Here is a 19,366-nt window from a genome sequence, read left to right on the forward strand (position 1 = left end):
GGAGAAATTGCAGAGAGCCACGTCAAATAACATAAATACTCATCATAAACTTTGATGAAAGATACATGTTTTACATAGAATTAAAGATACACTTGTTCTTAATGCAACCGCTGTGTCAGATTTCAAAAAGCTTTACGGCAAAAGCACAATATTCAATAATCTGAGAACCAGCGTTCAGCCACAAAAGGAAGCKATACAGTTACCCGCCAAATTGTGCAGTCAACAAAACTCATAAAAAGCATTATAAATCTTCACTTACCTTTGCTGATCTTCGTCGGAATGCACTCCCAGGACTCCCACAAGAAATTTTTGTTTTGTTCGGTAATGTCTATCATTTATGTCCAAATAGCTATTTTTGTTAGCGTGTTTGGTAAACAAATCCAAAGTCAGGAAGCGCGTTCACTAAAAGCAGACGAAATGTCAAAAGTTCTGTAACAGTCAGTAGAAACATGTCAAACGATGTACTGAATCAATCTTTAGAATGTTTTTAACATAAATATTCAATAAAGTTACAACCGGAGAATTACATTGACTTCAGATGTGCGATGGAACAGAGCTCCCTCATGTGTACGCGCATGGTCAGAAAATGGCCAGGTCATGGTAGACCTGACTATTTTCTGTCTCCTTCGGCCCCACTTCACAGTAGAGGCATCAGACAAGGTTCTACAGACTGTTGACATCTAGTGGAAGCCGTAGGAAGTGCAAACTCATCCATATCCCACTGTGTCTTCAATAGGGGCTGTGTTGAAAATCGACCAACCTCAGAATTCCCACTTCCTGTTTGGATTTTTTCTCAGGTTTTTGGCCTGCCTTATGAGTTCTGTTATACCTCACAGACATCATTCAAACAGTTTTAGAAACTTCAGAGTGTTTTCTATCCAATACGAATAATAATATGCATATATTAGCAACTGGGACTGAGGAGCAGGCAGTTACTATGGGCACCTCTGTGCACCTTTCATCCAAGCTACTCAATACTGCCCCTGCAGCCATAAGTTAAACCCTTTACAATGAATATCTGTGTAGTTATTTGGATTTTTACAAATTATCTTTGAAAGACAGGGTCCTGAAAAAGTTTTTTTTTGCTGAGTTTATATATCTTGCATTTTCCTTTTCCGAATGAGCGGTTATTAGAATGTATAAGATTCTGTATTTATGGTAGCATAGCTTCTCAASGTCCGATAGACCCAATCCCTTTGTCCCTCAGTCTTTTCTTTTCATTCAAGCCCAACCCTTCCTTTGTGTAACCAGCCGTCATATCGGGTTTTCCCACTAGGGTCTTTTCATGACATGATTAGTAATCGATGTGTGATCTATCCTGTGTATATAAATGTAATTCTGTGTGATTTAGGTATTTAGTAAATAAATAATTAAGCCAATTTGTGTATTGCTGATTCAAATTATTAGCTCGGGTTCGTGCAGATTTTTTTTTTAAGTACTTGGTTAAGGGGTGGATCAGCTTAATACTGCTGAAAGATTGTTGCTTCCATCAATGTAACTGTCTGCATCATTTCCAATCCCACATATTTTTTGGGGGGTAAATATATATCCATACATATACACATACATACTTTTTTAAAGAATATACCTTTATTATTCCCTGCAAACCCTACCACCCTTCCCCCAATTGGAGTAAACTAATAAACAATAGCACTCTAGCTTCTACCTTCAGTTTATATCTTATACACATTTTACAGACAATCTATTTTACAATATTTTGTTTCTTTAGTCCTTCCTCTGTTTCTGATGTCCATCCAATTCTATTTGTAACTGTGCTATTTCAAACTTTCTGAACCTATATACATTTTACATTGGTTATCTTGTTATTAGTCCCACCCTTCAGCTCCATTCAACCCCTCCCATCTCTCTCTCAACACCATCCATTTGGGATTTCTATTTGCCATATATTTTTCAACTGTGCAGTGATGCTTGACAAAAGCACTGAACCTTTCTATTCTCATAGCTTCTACAGATTGTAAATTAATAAATTAATAATTATATTATTGATTGATTGATTGATTGATTGATTAACTATGGCTTTTCAAAATCACCCAGTATTGCTGCATAGGCAAATGTTGCAATTCTTCAACCATTCCTGGACCTGTGACCAAAAACGAGCTACATATCGACAATAACAAAATAAATGATCTAATGACTCTGCCTCCTCACAGCAAAATCTGCAGAGCTGGGAAGATTGTATCCCCCATATATATAACATTCTATTGGTTGCAAGAATTTTGAATGCGGCGTTGTTTTGCGTATCAATTCATAAACCATGTGCCATGGAAGGGGTACATCGAAAATCTCTTAAACTATTTTGCAATTTATATGGTGCAGCTGTCAGTTTTTTGGTCCTTAAATGAAATTGGTATATGTTTTTATTTATCACACTTTTCTTTAACCATTTATGTTCTTTAATACAGGGCCGACATACAAGTTCCTTACCTTTTCCCCCTTCTACTTGCCTCTTCCATTTTTGTGGTAACACTGCAATTAGTTGGTTGTAATTTTGGGTAGAGCAGACATTTCCATATGTCTGTGTTAGCTGCATGTGTGACATAACTCCACCAGTCCTATTTATGATATCATTCACTAAAATTATAACTTAAAAAAAAATATTCGAAAAATACGTAAAAAAAAAAGAAGCAATTAGTATATTTGAGTTTAACCACAATATTTGTTGTATTATTTGTTCTGTCTTTTCAGGTGGATTAAACTGAAATTGCAACCAACTTTCTAAGGCTTGTTTAAAAAATAACGATATTTTGGAGATTATTTCCTTTTCAAACAACCGAAAGTGAGCAGGTGTAATCTGAATAAAGGGGAAAAGGCCCTTCTTGAACATAGGATGAGACATTCCTACCAATTTACTAGAAAACCGAATTGATTTTTAGTTATATATTTTGTTATGACTGATGCCTTTTCATGTAGAGTGTCTAATGCTCTCTTTAATATTTAAGTCATTTCTGCCCTCCGATATTCATCATTGTTATATATAATAGGCCTAAAATAAATGGCTGTGCCTATTACATAATCAATAGTATACTATTTGTACTTGTTCGCGTTTAATTTAAAGCGAAGTGCCACTCAGGGTAGGCAAAACCATTAAGCTAAATAGGTCAATGTGATATGATAAAGCGTTACCTCATGGTACAGTTCCACCTCTGACAATCAGCCAGTGAAAGTGAGGGCAGCCAATTCAAACAATCAGATATCCATTAATTAATATTCTCAACATACAAGTATTATACACCATTTTATTAGATTTAACTTCTTATAAATCCAACACACGTGTCCGGTTTCAAATTGGCTTTACGGCGAAAGCACAACAAACGAGTATGTCTTTAGGTCAGGCCCTAGTCACAAGAAAACCACTATAGCCATTTTCAGCAAGGGATCACAAAAGCAGAAATAGCGATTAAATTAATCACTAACCTTTGATGATCTTCATCAGATGGCACTCACAGACGTTCATGTTACACAATAATGTGGTGTTTTTGTTCGATAAATTTAACATTCTTATGGCTGCAATCCCGTGGAACGGAGGTGATATGACAAACAGCCAGTGAAAGTGCAGGGCGCCAAATTCAAAAACAGAAACTCATAAATTAAAATTCCCCAGACATTACATGTGTTCTTTATACCATTATAAAGTAATCTTGTTGTTATTCCACCAAAGTGTCCGATTCAAATATGCTTTTCAGCGAAAGCACTACAAACGATTTATGTTAGGTCACTACCAAACCACAATAAGCAACAGCCATTTTTCCAGCGAAAGATAGCAGTCACAAAAAGCAGAAATAGAGATAAAATGAATCACTAACCTTTGATGATCTCATCAGATGACACTCATAGGACTTCATGTTACACAAACATGTATGTTTTGTTTGATAAAAGTTCATATCAAAAAATCAGAGTTGACATTGGGCGATGTTAATTCACTGTTCCAAAATCATAAGTGATTTTGTCATAGCCACATCGTGGATTCAACAGAATACTCATCATAAATGTATGAGATAATACAAGTTATACACATGGAATTAATAGATATACCTCTTCCTTAATGCAACCGCTGTGTCAGTTTAAAAAAACTTTACGGAAAAAGCAAACCATTCAATAATCTGAGACGGACTCAGCACAATAGCCAAATTTAGCCGCCATGTTGGAGTCAACAGAAACCAGAATTACATTGATATAAATATTCTCTTTACCTTTGATGAATCTGTTATCAGATTTCTCTTCCCAGATAATCCTAGTTCCACAATAAATCGTTGTTTTGTTCGATAATGTCCATTACTTATGTCCAAGTAGCTACTTTTGCTTGCATGTGTAGTACACGTGTCCAAACGCTAGCGCAGATGCAGGCAAACGTAGGACGAAAACTTCAAAAAGTTATATTACAAGTCGAATAAACTGGTCAAACTAAGTAGATAATCAATCTTCAGGATGTTGTTATCATATATATCCAATAACGTTCCAACCGGAGCATTCCTTCTGTCTGTAGAAGTTATGGAACGCAAGGCGATATCATGAGGAATGCGCATGACCAGGAACTGGCAATCTGCCAAACCAGTGACTCATTCCCCTCTCATCCGGCCCCACAACACAGTATAAACTTCATTCAACGTTCTACCGACTGTTGACATCTAGTGGAAGGCGTAGGAAGTGCAAACAGATCCATATATTACAGGGAATTGAATAGGCGATGAGTTTAATATCGACCAGCCTCAGAATTTTCACTTCCTGTTTGGATTTTTTCTCAGGTTTTTGCCTGCCATATGAGTTCTGTTATACTCACATACATAATTCAAACAGTTTTAGAAACTTCAGAGTGTTTTCTATCCAATACTAATAATATGCATATATTAGTAACTGGGACTGAGGAGCAGGCCGTTTACTCTGGGCACCTTTCATCCAKGCTACTCAATACTGCCCCTGCAGCCATAATAAGTTAATCTTTATGTCCAAAAACCTAATTTGAAATTGGTGTGTTATGTTCAGAAATGCATTGTCTCAAACAAACATCCAGTGAAAGTATAGAGAGCCACATCAAATAACAGAAATACTCATCATAAACATTGATTAAATATACAAGTGTTAAACATACGAATAAAGATAAACTTCTCCTCAATCAGGGTGATTTTTCCACAAATAGACAGGTATTTTCCTTTGCATGGTAGCAAGATCTTATCTATTTTTGCTAACTTTCTATACAAATATATTGGAGTGAGATCATTTCTTTCTTTTGGGATTTGTATACCGAGTATGTCCACATCTCCATCAGACCATTTAATTGGTAAACTACACGGTAATGTAAAAATAGCATTTTTTTTGTGATCCAATACGTAATAGTACACTTATAATTTGGTTTTAATCCAGAGAGGATATCAAAAGTATCTAGATCCTCTATGAGGCTGTGGAAAGATTCTAATTGTGGTTTTAAAAGAAAACATGAATCAGCGTACAATGACATCTTAGTTTTTAAGCCATGGATTTCTAATCCCTTAATTCTTAAGGCTAAGGGGCACTATTTTCACATCCGGATGAAACGTGTGCCCAAAGTAAACTGCCTGCTACTCAGGCCCAGAAGCTAGGATATGCATATAATTGGTAAATTTGGATAGAAAACACTCTAAAGTTTCCAAAACCGTTAAAATGATGTCTGAGTATAACATAACTTATTTGGCAGGCAAAACCCAGAGGACAAAACATCCAGGATTTCTTTTTTTGAGGTCACTCTTTTCTATGTGGATCTCGATTTCTAAGGCACTTGCTTGCAGTTCCTATCGCTTCCACTAGATGTCAACAGTCTTTAGAAATTGGTTGATGTTTTTCCTTTGAGAAATGAAGAAATAGGGCTGTTCAGAACGAGGGTCAAGTCTAGTGTACTGTTGTGGTTGGGGCGCACGACCTGAAAGCTCGCTCCACTTTGTTTTTGTCTGATATTGAACAGTTTATCCCGTCTTATATTTGATAGATTATTTACGTTTAAAAATACCTAAAGTTGGATAAGTTGTTTGAAATGCTTGGATCAAGTTTARAGGTAGGTAACTTATTAGATACTTTGTAGTCATGTTGCGCGAGTTGGAACTGGTGTATTTTCTGAATCAAACGCGCCAAATAAATTGACATTTTGGGGATATAACGATGGAATTTATCAAACAAAAGGACCATTTGTGATGTTTAATGGAGTTTTTTTTTAAAGTAATTAATTTGCATTTTATTGCATGACATAAGTATTTGATACATCAGAAAAGCAGAACGTAATATTTGGTACAGAAACCTTTGTTTGCAATTACAGAGATCATACGTTTCCTGTAGTTCTTGACCAGGTTTGCACACACAGCAGCAGAGATTTTGGCCCACTCTTCCATACAGACCTTCTCCAGATCCTTCAGGTTTCGGGGCTGTCGCTGGGCAATACGGACTTTCAGCTCCCTCCAAAGATTTTCTATTGGGTTCAGGTCTGGAGACTGGCTAGGCCACTCCAGGACCTTGAGATGCTTCTTACGGAGCCACTCCTTAGTTGCCCTGACTGTGTGTTTCGGGTCGTTGTCATGCTGGAAGACCCAGCCACGACCCATCTTCAATGCTCTTACTGAGGGAAGGAGGTTGTGGCCAAAATCTCGCGATACATGGCCCCATCCATCCTCCCCTCAATACGGTGCAGTCGTCCTGTCCCCTTTGCAGAAAAGCATCCCCAAAGAATGATGTTTCCACCTCCATGCTTCATGGTTGGGATGGTGTTCTTGGGGTTGTACTCATCCTTCTTCTTCCTCCAAACACGGCGAGTGGAGTTTAGACCAAAAAGCTCTATTTTTGTCTCATCAGACCACATTACCTTCTCCCATTCCTCCTCTGGATCATCCAGGTGGTCATTGGCTAACTTCAGACGGGCCTGGACATGCGCTGGCTTGAGCAGGGGGACCTTGCGTGCGCTGCAGGATTTTAATCCATGACGGCACAGTGTGTTACTAATGGTTTTCTTTGAGACTGTGGTCCCAGCTCTCTTCGGGTCATTGACCAGGTCCTGCCGTGTAGTTCTGGGCTGATCCCTCACCTTCCTCATGATCATTGAATCCCCACGAGGTGAGATCTTGCATGGAGCCCCAGACCGAGGGTGATTGACCGTCATCTTGAACTTCTTCCATTTTCTAATAATTGCGCCAACAGTTGTTGCCTTCTCACCAAGCTGATTGCCTATTGTCCTGTAGCCCATCCCAGCCTTGTGCAGGTCTACAATTTAARCCTGATGTCCTTACACAGCTCTCTGGTCTTGGCCATTGTGGAGAMGTTGGAGTCTGTTTGATTGAGTGTGTGGACAGGTGTCTTTTATACAGGTAACGAGTTTAACAGGTGCAGTTAATACAGGTATTGAGTGGAGAACAGGAGGGCTTCTTAAAGAAAAACTTWCAGGTCTGTGAGAGCTGGAATTCTTACTGGTTGGTAGGTGATCAAATACTTATGTCATGCAATAAAATGCAAATTAATTACTTAATCATACAATGTGATTTTCTGGAGATTCTGTCTCTCACAGTTGAAGTGTACCTATGATAAAAATTACAGACTTCTACACGCTTTGTAAGTAGGAAAACCTGCAAAATCGGCAGTGTATCAAATACTTGTTCTCCCCACTGTATCCACTAATTCCAATATATCCATGACATTCATGATTTCCTTAAGTGCCTGAGGGTGATAGTTTGTAGTGCGATTTCCTTTCCGGCCCATAGAGGTATTTAAGACCGTATTAACATCTCCCACCATAATAATAGAGTCTAGTGTTGCTTGTAGAGTTGATCAATTCTTATATATTTTCAAAGAAACTTGGATCATCATTATTTGGACCGTATAGGTTAATAAGCCATATCTGTTTATTGTCCAATAACATTAAAATAATCCATCTACCTTGATGATATGTTTGGACAATTTGCACATTTGACTCAAAATTACTGTTAATTAAAACCATCACCCCTTTTGAATGTCTTTGCCCACGGGATAAATATATTTCGCCACCTCCAGTCCCTGTTCCACAAAACTTAATCTAAAATTGTTGAATGAGTTTCCTGTAAACAATAGATATTATATTCCTTCTCTTTTAGCCAGGTAAATACTGATCACCTTTTCTTATTATCTGCTAAGCCATTACAGTTGTAACTGGCTATACTTATTTCACCACTTACCATAATGAGACAACTTTCAATTCTATTTATCAAAATATATGTTTGTAAACATACCATTAAAAAGTAACATGATGATTGAGTGTCTATATAGCTGTACCATGATATTTGCATTGCTACTAAGTAAACCTCCAATTGGTCCCCACTATTCCACCCGCTAAAAGCCCTCCTCATCCCGAGTTGGGTTGTCATCCCAATGCCCAGCAGACCACCCCCGACCCCCTGTATCCCATAGCCCTGAAAAGACTGGGATCCATCCTTCAAAAAGAGCACACAGTGCCATTTACAGAACAGAAGTAGATCAAATGCATTTCCATCACCCTCACCTCGATATAGATATATTTTAAAAATCCTGTTTCTTAATTTCCATAATTAGCTATTAATATTTGTAGTAATGTAGACAATTTATGCAAAAAAAATTACCCCTCACCAGTCTCGCCATTACCAAAATTACATTATTGCAAGCAATTATTATATAAGCATTCAATTATTGTGAATCATCCTATATTGTCCCTAACATCTTTTACTCCTTCGCAACAGTTGTGGGATACGCACATACACCCACACATTCATACACACTCAACCCTTTCCCCCCCCACAACCATAGGCTCACACTCAACAGTTGCACCATCCCAGAGCCCAACTCAAGAAAGGTCTTGATTTACAAATGCATATACAGTTGCAGCTGTATGAGAAGGTTATTAACCATTGTCACGTCCTAGATGGAGGTCAAATGTACACCTTTTCCCTGAAACACCCACAACACGGTCCCACGTACTGACCATATTCCCAAGCAACTCCATGCAGTCAGACTTTTGATTTTGTGCCACTCGGACCACAATAATATACCCCCTCTCTGAATGTTCGAGTGTGACCCCCCCCCCCATGGGTTACTGCAGCTATTGTTGCCAGCACTGACACTGCCTGGGTGGGGGCACCCCACCGGAATCCCCACCGGCTAGGTACAAGGTCGTCAAGTTTCTCATTAGCAGATTTGAGAAATTCCTTGTATAGTATGCTCTCCCTTTAGGGGGCTTTGGCTTTGCAGGACCAACCCTGCCAAGCAGGCTCAGAATCTTGAGGGGGCAGTGCTGCTCTAGGTCTCTGACCGCATTTTGGCTGGATACAGACCGCTTGCAGCAGGCCCATAAAACAGTTAGGGACTTCTCCTAAGTATCTGGGTCATTCAGGTGGGTGTATAGGGTTGTGGACCGTTCCATCAATATAGGATCATAAATAAATAAATTAGATATCATTTATTTAAAAAATGTTGTTCCCCATGATAGGACAATAAATAAATGAAATGTATAATTTATTTTAAAACACTGTTCCACCATGATAGGACAATAAATAAATAAAGTCGTATAATTCATTATAAAAAGTATATCCATCATTTGAACAACCTTGAAAGCTCTCTCTCACACACCTGCGCACAGCAATACATTGGTTCTGGGATATGCAACCATTTCCTTTCTCACTCAACGCCACACTTTCCCAAACAGGAAMAAAAAAATAAATWAAAAAAACACACCATCCACACATACTGTGGCTTCTGTTTAATTTTTATCTCCACCATGTTGAATTAGTGCTTGTGTTCCAATTAGTTATATTTGAAGATATATAGAAAAGCTATATTTTTTTTATTGTATTATTACAATCCATAACCGGGCTAGAATTGTGTTTAATTATTTTCCTCGTCTATAAGAACTTTGTAATTTTTAAAATAGCCATGGAGTAGTCTGTGTCTCTGAACAGCTGGTTATCAATATATAGTTTAACGACGACGAGAGCTACTCGTTTCCCTTTTAATCTATTTTCCTTGAAAATTGGATAGAGAACTTTACGCCGTTCTGCAATTTCCTTCGGGAACTGGTCATTCATGCCAATTTTGGTCCCAGCAAGTCTTTAACCCAGGCTTTTAACCATTATTTTATCTTTAAATTAAGCAAATTTGACAACGATTGGGCGTTCATACCTCTGCCCTCTCTGTTCGAAGTGGTGTACACATTTGAGTTGGATTTTGTCGATAGCTCCGCATGGAATCTGAAGCGCTGTAAGGAGGAACTCTAACTACAGATTCAGGAACTTCTCCTTCTTTCTCTTGGATACCTGTTAGTACCAAATTCTCTCTCATGGATCTAGTCTTTATGTCAAGTAAGGCTTCTCTCAGAACGGTGTTCACTTCGGTTTTAATCTTATGGATTGTCACTTTTAGCTTGTTTGTTTCCTTCTCCAATGGTCGCAGCTTTTTCATCACTCATCTCGAGGCTTGCCTTCAACTCTTTTATATTCTTACTGACTAATTCAAGTATACCCAGATTGTCATTTATTGATTTTAACAGATCGGTTTCGACCTTTACCATTCCCGGTGGTGAAAATATTAAATCGTCTGTGTCTGTAGAAGTTACGTTTTCGTTCTGAAATATCCCCTGTCTAAACTCTCCGTCATGTTTGGGTGTTGCTTGTTTTCTTAATATTTGTCAATACATTTCTCTAGCCTTAAGATTTGTTTTGTGTTATTATCCAGATTGTGTTGTGCTAATATTTAGTCTAACTTGCCGATATTGAATATTACATTTTCATCTTGAGGTGCTCTACACAACTACGTTCAGTCCACCATTACCTGTCTCAGTCCCGCCCTCTCCTCCTACCTCTATAACCAAGTACTTACAACAATCAGAATGAGACCGATCGAGGTGAAGATTAATAATTGACTGCTATTGATATAAAGAGATCTTTTAAAGAGTGGATTCGGGAGATAACCGCTCTATATAAATGAATGCCTCCGTGGTGCCCCAGGTTATTAGTGGTTTAATTGTTGCGTGGTTTAATTCAATCACGTAATCAATTAAACGTTAGGTAATCGATTTGATAAAATAGCATATCATATAATTTAATCAGTCAGAGACACGACAAATCTTGTCTGCTAAATTAAATAGTGTAGCCCACAGCCATATGGCATAGCCTGATCAGGGCCTAACATAAGGACAACTCAGAGTATGCTATTCTGTTCATCTGAAATATAAATTTCCTTCATTTCATGTTTCTATAGACCTGTCTAAAATAAATAATGGATTTATTGTGATGGTGTAGGCTGGTGTACATGGATTTATTAGACTTTTAAAAATGTAGATGTTCCAAAGTTCTGCATCAGTGGCTTGTAGGCTATGTGTGGATGCCAGGAGATGCTAAATGTGTTTTATGTTAATTAACGGTCAATTACTGTGAGACTGGCAGTTATTTGCTTGACAATCACCGGCTGACTAAATTTCATGACCGCCTCAGCCCTAGTCACAACTAGACTTAAAAAATACTAGACTTAAAACATACTAAGACATCAGTGTTTCACAATCCCTGTCTGTTAGAGAGTTAGTTTTAAGCTAAGRAGCTCAGTTCTCCATGAAGGAACAACAATAGCATACCGATCAGTTCCTGGTCCAAACATACCTTCAGAGAGAAGGGCTGGGCGAAGTGGATCCTCACGCTACTTTTCTGTCGGTTGCCGCACAGCAAGGAGAACACACACCTCAGAGCAGACAGCAGACCAACCTGGGGGATATGGAATACATAAACACACACATATTATGGTATCCTCATGGGGACCTACAATGAATTTCCATTCAAATTCCTATTTTCCCTAATCCCTAAACTTAAAAAAGCGTTTGTCCTCATGGGGATGTGGGAAATTCGTTGGATACTTGAGGGAATGATTCGTTAGGAGGAGAATGGAAGTACAGATACAATAGAAGTATAGAATACATGCACATAAGCACACACAGATGAGTTATGATGATACCATAATGGGGCTCTCCCATTAAGAGGAAGATTAGGGGAGCAATAACAAAAATGAGCAGGCTCTTTTAATGAACGATAGGATGAAATGTGGGTGTGTGCGCGTGTCAGATTAATAATGAACAATAAGATGAAGAGGGAACATTAACCCACCCCCAACGGAACATCTTCATCTAACCAACAAGTACAGAAACAACACTGTGGGGGGGCTCCGAGGGGATTTACAGAGAAACTTTAAGATTCATGTGTGTGTGTGTTATACAGGTAAATGTCAAAAATAATGGGAACACTCAAATAAATGATAGAGGTGTGGTTCTTGAGTTAATTCAGCATCCCATCAAGCTTAGGGTCATGTAGAAAAATGCTGGGCAGGCCATTATTTTGGCTACCATGGCTATACCCCCATAGGATGACAATGCACCAATCCACAGGGCACGAATGGTCACTGAATGGTTTGAGGAGCATGAAAATGATGTAAATCACATGCCATGTCTGTCTCAGAGACCAGATCTCAACCCAACTGAACACTTACGGGAGATTCTGGAGCGGCGCCTGAGACAGAATTTTCCACCACCATCAACAAAACATCTATCCAACAGTGTTCCAGACACTTGTAGAATATATACAGTGCCTTCCGAAAGTATTTAGACCCCTTGACTTTTTACATATTTTGTTTGAGCAGACACATGCACATTTGTGGTCTGCTGGAGGTCATTTTGCAGGGCTCTGGCAGTGCTCCTCCTTGCACAAAGGCGGAGGTAGCGGTCCTGCTGCTGGGTTGTTGCCCTCCTACGGCCTCCTCACGTTCCTGTGTACTGGGCCTGTCTCTGGTAGCGCCTCCATGCTCTGGACACTACGCTGACAGACACAGCAAACCTTCTTGCCACAGCTCGCATTGATGTGCCATTCTGGATGAGCTGCACTACCTGAGCCACTTGTGTGGGTTGTAGACTCCGTCTCATGCTACCACTAGAGTGAAAGCACCGCCAGCATTCAAAAGTGACCAAAACATCAGCCAGGACATAGGAACTGAGAAGTGGTCTGTGGTCACCACCTGCAGAACCACTCCTTATTGGGGGTGTCTTGCTAATTGCTATAATTTCCACCTTTTGTCTATTCCATTTGCACAACAGCATGTGAAATGTATTGTCAATCAGTGTTGCTTCCTAAGTGGACAGTTTGATTTCACAGAAGTGTGATTGACTTGGAGTTACATTGTGTTGTTTAAGTGTTCCCTTTATTTTTTGAGCAGTGTATATATGAAAAACTGAAATACCTAATTTACATAAGTATTCAGACCCTTTGCTATGAGACTCGAAATTGAGCTCAGGTGCATCCTGTTTCTATTGATCATCCTTGAGATGTTTCTACAACTTGATTGGATTCCACCTGTGGTAAATTCAATTGATTGGACATGATTTTAAAAAGGCACACACCTGTTATATAAGGTCCCACAGTTGCCAGTGCATGTCAGAGCAAAAACCAAGCCATGAGGTCGAAGGAATTGTCTGTAGAGCTCCGGGACAGGATTGTGTCGGGGCACAGATCTGGAGAAGGGTACCAAAAATGTCTGCAGCATTGAAGGTCCCCAAGAACACAGTGGCATCCATCATTCTTAACTGGAAGTTTGGAACCACCAAAACTTCCTAGATCTGGCCAAACTGAGCAATCGGGGGAGAAGGGCCTTGGTCAGGGAGGTGACAAAGAACCCGATGGTCACTCTGACAGAGCTCTAGAGTTCCTCTGTGGAGATGGGAGAACCTTCCAGAAGGACAACCATCTCTGCAGCACTCCACCAATCAGGTCTTTATGGTAGAGTGGCCAGACAGAAGACACTCCTTTACGGTGAAGCATTGTGGTGGCAGTATCATGCTGTGGGTAGGTTTTTCAGCGTCAGGGACCGGAAGACTAGTCAGGATCGAGGCAAAGATGAACAGAGCAAAGTACAGAGAGATCCTTGATGAAAAGCACTCTGGAGCAGGTTAGGACCTCAGACTGGGGCACAGGTTCACCTTTCAAAAGGACAACGACCCCTAAGCACACAGCCAAGACAACGCAGGAGTGGCTTCGGGACAAGTCTCTGAATGTCCTTGAGTGACCAAGCCAGAGCCCGGACTTGAACCCGATCTAACATTTCTGGAGAGACCTGAAAATAGCTGTGCAGCAACGCTTTCCCATCCAACCTGACCGAGCTTGAGAGGATCTGCAGAGAAGAATGGGAGAAACTCCCCAAATACTGATGTGCCAGGCTTGTAGCGTCATACCCAAGAAAACACGATGCTGTAATCACTGCCAAAGGTGCTTCAACAAAGTACTGAGTAAAGGGTCTGAATACTTATGTAAATATGATATCAGTTTTTTATTTTTCATAAATTAACAACAATTTCTAAAAATCTGTTTTTGCTTTGTCATTATGGGGTATTGTTTGCCGATTGATGATAATGAAAAAAATATATATTTTAGAATAAGGCTGTAACATAACAAAATGTGGAAAAAGTCAAGGGGTCAGAATACTTTCTGAAAGGCACTGTACCAAAGTGCATTGAAGCTGTTCTGGCTTGTGGTGGCCCAATGCCTTATTAACACACTTTATGTTGGTGCTTCCTTTATTTTGGCAGTTACCGGTAGGCTATACACTGAGTGTACAAAACATTAGGAACACCTGCTCTTTCCATGACAGACTGACCAGGTGAATCCAGGTCACCTGTTAAATCCACTTCAATCAGTGTAGATGAAGGGGAGGAGACAGGTTAAAGAAGTATTTTTAAGCCTAGAGACAATTGAGACATGGATTGTGTATGTGTGCCATTCAGAGGGTGAATGGGCAAGACGAAAGATTGAAGTGCCTTTGAACAGGGTATGTTAGTAGGTGCCAGGCACACTGGTTTGAGCATGTCAAGAACAGCAACGCTGCTGGGTTTATCATGCTCAACAGTTTCCTGTGGGTCAACATGGGCCAGCATCCCTGTGGAATGCGTTCGACACCCTGTAGAGTCCATGCCCCAACAAATTGAAGCTGTTCAGAGGGCAAAGGGTGGTGCAACTCAATATTAGGTAGGTGTTCCTATTGTTGTGTATACTGTACCGGTGTGCTGGTGTTGGGCACACAGTCATAGGAGATGCCCACTGGAACCAGGTGGACGTCAGGCACCACTCCCTCTCTCACAGCCAGTCTGATGCGTGCCAACCATTGCCCTCCTCGCCAACTCTCTCCTGACACACACACACTCAGTACCTGGCCTTCACACAGCAACTCACCAACCAACTACACACAAAGAGAGAGAGGGGGTGGGGGGCAGTTGGAGAAAAACATGTTTTGGAATGCAATAACCTGATAAATGACCCACCATAACGTAATGACAACCTCCAATAAGAGGGGTGGGGGACCAGAGAAGGAGAAGAGAGGATAGAGAAATAGGAGACCTAGGAGTAGTCGATGCCTCCAGTCCAAAGCATCTGTCCCTACTGAGAGGTTGAAAAGGTAAGGATGATAAGGAAAGAGGGGATGATGAACAGAGAAAGAGAGGTGTATATAGCAGGACAGACAAGTGGATTATMAATGTGTGAGATATATGTACATACATACACAGTTGAAGTCGGAAGTTTACATACACCTTAGCCAAATACATTTGAACTCAGTTTTTCACAATTCCTGACATCTAATCCTAGTTAAAATTCCCTGTCTTAGGTCAATTAGGATCACCACTTATTTTAAGAATGTGAAATGTCAGAATAATAGTATAGAGAATGCTTTATTTCAGCTATTATTTCTTTCATCACATTCCCAGTGCGTCAGAAGTTTACATACACTCAATTAGTATTTGGTAGCATTGCCTTTAAATTGTTTAACTTGGGTCAAACGTTTCTGGTAGCCTTCCACAAGCTTCCCACAATAAGTTGGGTGAATTTTGGCCCATTCCTCCTTACAGAGCTGGTGTAACCGAGTCAGGTTTTGTAGGCCTCCTTGCTCCGCACACACTTTCAGTTCTGCCCACACATTTTCTATAGGATTGAGGTCAGGGCTTTGTGATGGCCACTCCAATACCTTGACTTTGTTGTCCTTAAGCCATTTTGTCACAACTTTGGAAGTATGCTTGGGGTCAWTGTCCATTTGGAAGACCCATCTGCGACCAAGCTTTAACTTCCTGACTGATGTCTTGAGATGTTGCTTCAATATATCAAAATAATTTTCCTACCTCATGATGCCATCTATTTTGTGAAGTGCACCAGTCGCTCCTGTAGCAAAGCACCCCCACAACATGATCCTGCTACCCCCGTGCTTCACGGTTGGGATGGTGTTCTTCAGCTTGCAAGCACCCCCCTTTTTCCAACAAACATAACGATGGTCATTATGGCCAAACAGTTCTATTTTTGTTTCATCAGACCAGAGGACATTTCTTCAAAAAGTATGATCTTTGTCCCCATGTGCAGTTGCAAACCATAGTCTGGCTTTTTGTTGGCGGTTTTGGAGCAGTGGCTTCTTCCTTGCTGAGCAGCCTTTCAGGTTATGTCGATATAGGACTCGTTTTACTGTGGATATAGATACTTTTGTACCTGTTTCCTCCAGCATCTTCACAAGGCAGAACGTTGTCTCTTCCTGAGGCGGTAATGAACGGCTGGCCCGGTGGTTTCCCCCCCCCCCCCCGCCCTCACCATGGTGTTTAATTACTTGCGAACATATTGGTTTTGAAGGAGATAGAACCGTGGTACCTTCAGGCGTTTGTAAATGCTCCCACGGATGAACCTTGTGGAGGTCTACAATTTTTTTCTGAGGTCTTGGGCTGATTTTTTTGGTTTCCCATGATGTCAAGCAAAGAGGCGCTGAGTTTGAAGGTAGGCCTTGAAATACATCCACAGGTACACTCCAATTTATTCAAATTATGTCAATTAGCCTATCAGAGGCTTTAAAACCCATGACAATTTTCGGGTATTTCTAAGCTGTTTAATAGGCACAGTCAACTCAGTGTATGTACACGTCTGACCAATGGAATTGGTGATACAGTGAATTATAGTGAAATAATCTGTCTGTAAACAATTGTTGGAAAAATTACTTGCATCATGCACAATAGAATGTCCTACACCGACTTGCCAAACTAGAGTCGTTAACAAGAAATTTGTGGAGTGGTTGCAAAACAAGTTTTAATGGACTCCATATCTAAGTGTATGTAAACTTCCGACTTCAACTGTCTGTATATATACACAACACACGCAGGACGGCCAGTGATACTATAGATGAGCTGCAGTAGCTAGATGCCGCCAGAGCCTCAAGTTGTGTTTTTTGCTTCTCAGACAGAGTGAATTAAATTACTATGACGCAGCAAGAAGCAGCCCTGTGAAATGAACTCAATAAACTAGCAGGTCTATTAACAATGATGCACAGCCAATAGAAATACCACACACAGCTGCTCCTCCCTTTTTCCCTTACTTCCTCCTCCTCTCTCCTCTTCAGCCAACACAGATGCCACAGATTCCTCTAGTGAGATTCAGACTTGCTGTTAATGGGGAATAGAAACCGGAGAGGCTACAGTGGCTGGAAGCCGGATGGATGGGGAGGCTGACAGTGGGGGATGGAGCCGGAGTGTGGGATGGAGATGGGGCTGACAGTGGGGCATGGACCGGAGTGTTGGCATGGAAGACTGGGCTGACAGTGGGGGGATGGAAGCCGGAAGTGTGGGACTGGAGATCGGGCTGACAGTTGGGGGAATGGAGCCGGAGGGTGGGATGGAGATGGGCTGACAGTGGGGGATATGGAAGCCGGAGTGTGGATGGAATGGGGCTGACATCGTGGGGGATGGGCCGGAGTGTGGATGGAGATGGGGCTGACAGTGGGGGATGGAGCCGGAGTGCTGGATGGAGATGGGGCTGACAGTGTGGGATGGAAGATTGGGGCTGACCAGGAGGATGGAGCCGCAGAGAAGGCTGACAGCAGGGGGATGAGCCACGAGATGGGGTCTGACAGCAGGGGATGGAGCTGACAGCGGGGGGATGGCAGAGATGGGGACTGACAGCGGGGGATGGAGCCGGAGATGGGGCTGACAGCGGGGGATGGAGCCGGAGATGGGGCTGACAGTGGGAATTGGAGCCGGAGTGAGTGGATGGAGATGGGGCTGACAGTGGGGATGGAGCTTGGAGTGGGATGGAGTAGGTCTGATAGTGGGGGATGGACTGGAGTGTGGGATGGAATGGAGGTGGCGATGGAGAAATGGGCCTGACAGTGGGGATGGAGCTGGAGTGTGGGATGGAGATGTGGGCTGACAGTGAGGGGATGAGCTGGAAGTGTGGGATGGAGCTAGGTGAATAGTGGGGGATGGAGCTGGAGTGGGGCTGACAGTGGGAAGGCAGCCGGCAGTGGTTGGATGGAGATGGGGCTGACAGTGGGGGATTGGAGGCTGAATGGGGCTGACAGTGGGGAAATGGAGCCGGAGTGTGGGTAGGAGATGGGGCTGACAGTGGGGGATGGAGCTTGGAGTGGGGATGGAACTGGAGTGGGGAATGGAGATGGCTCTGACAGTGGGGATGGAGGCTGGAGTGTGGTGATGGAGATGGGTCTGATAGTGGGGTGGATGGAGTGGGTGTGGGATGAGAGGTTCTAGTGGTGGACTGGCCGTGGATGGAGTGGGATAGTGGATGGAGCTGAGTGGTGGGATGGCAGATGGTCTGTAGTGGGGGATGCTGGAGGGGCGTGGTTGAATGGGACATGTGGGGATGTGGGCCCTGATAATGGAGTGTAGTTGAAATCTGACAGTTGGGGATGGAAGCTGGAGTGTGGGATGGAGATGGTCGTAGTGGGGATGGAGGCTGGAGTGTGGGCATGGAGCTAGGTCTGATATTGGGGGATGGAGCTGGTGAGTTGGGATGGAAATGCGGGCTGACAGTGGGGGATGGAGCTGGAGTTGTGGGATGAGAATGGGTCGTGATAGTGGGGGATTGACTGGGTGTTGGGATGTGAGCTAGGTCTGATAGTGGGGGATGGAGCTGGAGTGTGGGATGGAAATGGAGTGTGGGATGGAGATGGGGCTGACAGTGGGGGATGGAGCTGGAGTGTGGATGGAGATGGGTGCTGACAATGGGTGATGTGTGGTGGTAGCTGGAGTGGATGGCGATGGGATGAAAGCCAGTGTCGTGGACAGATGGGGGAATGGAGGCTGGAGCTGGGATGGAAATGGGGTGGGATGGAGGGCTGACATGGGGGATGGAGCTGGAGTGTGGGATGGAGATGGGGCTGACAGTGGGGGATGGAGCTGGGAGTGTGGGATGAGCTAGGTCTGTAAGTGGGGATGGAGGCTGGAGTGTGGGATGGAAATGGGGCTGATAACGAGTGGGGGATGGAGGAGCTGGAGTGGGGGATGGAGGAGCTGGGGGGAAGGCGAGTGGGGGATAGGAGCCGAGTGGGGGAT

The 19,366-nt window shown here is 42.1% G+C and overlaps 1 protein-coding gene across 1 annotated transcript in view; it reads right to left on the reverse strand.

Annotated features, from left to right (window-relative positions):
• Positions 1 to 19,366, reverse strand: part of gpat2 (glycerol-3-phosphate acyltransferase 2, mitochondrial) — a 55,410-nt gene that overhangs the window by 12,123 nt on the left and 23,921 nt on the right. The window contains exons 10-11 of the mRNA XM_023978175.2: positions 15,055 to 15,234; positions 11,625 to 11,726 (exon numbers count right to left, since the gene is read on the reverse strand). Of these exons, the coding sequence (XP_023833943.1) occupies positions 11,625 to 11,726; positions 15,055 to 15,234 (282 nt within the window). The remainder of the gene's footprint in view (positions 1 to 11,624; positions 11,727 to 15,054; positions 15,235 to 19,366) is intronic.

This window comes from Salvelinus sp. IW2-2015, linkage group LG33, assembly GCF_002910315.2.
Source record: "Salvelinus sp. IW2-2015 linkage group LG33, ASM291031v2, whole genome shotgun sequence".
Classification (NCBI taxonomy): Eukaryota; Metazoa; Chordata; class Actinopteri; order Salmoniformes; family Salmonidae; genus Salvelinus; species Salvelinus sp. IW2-2015.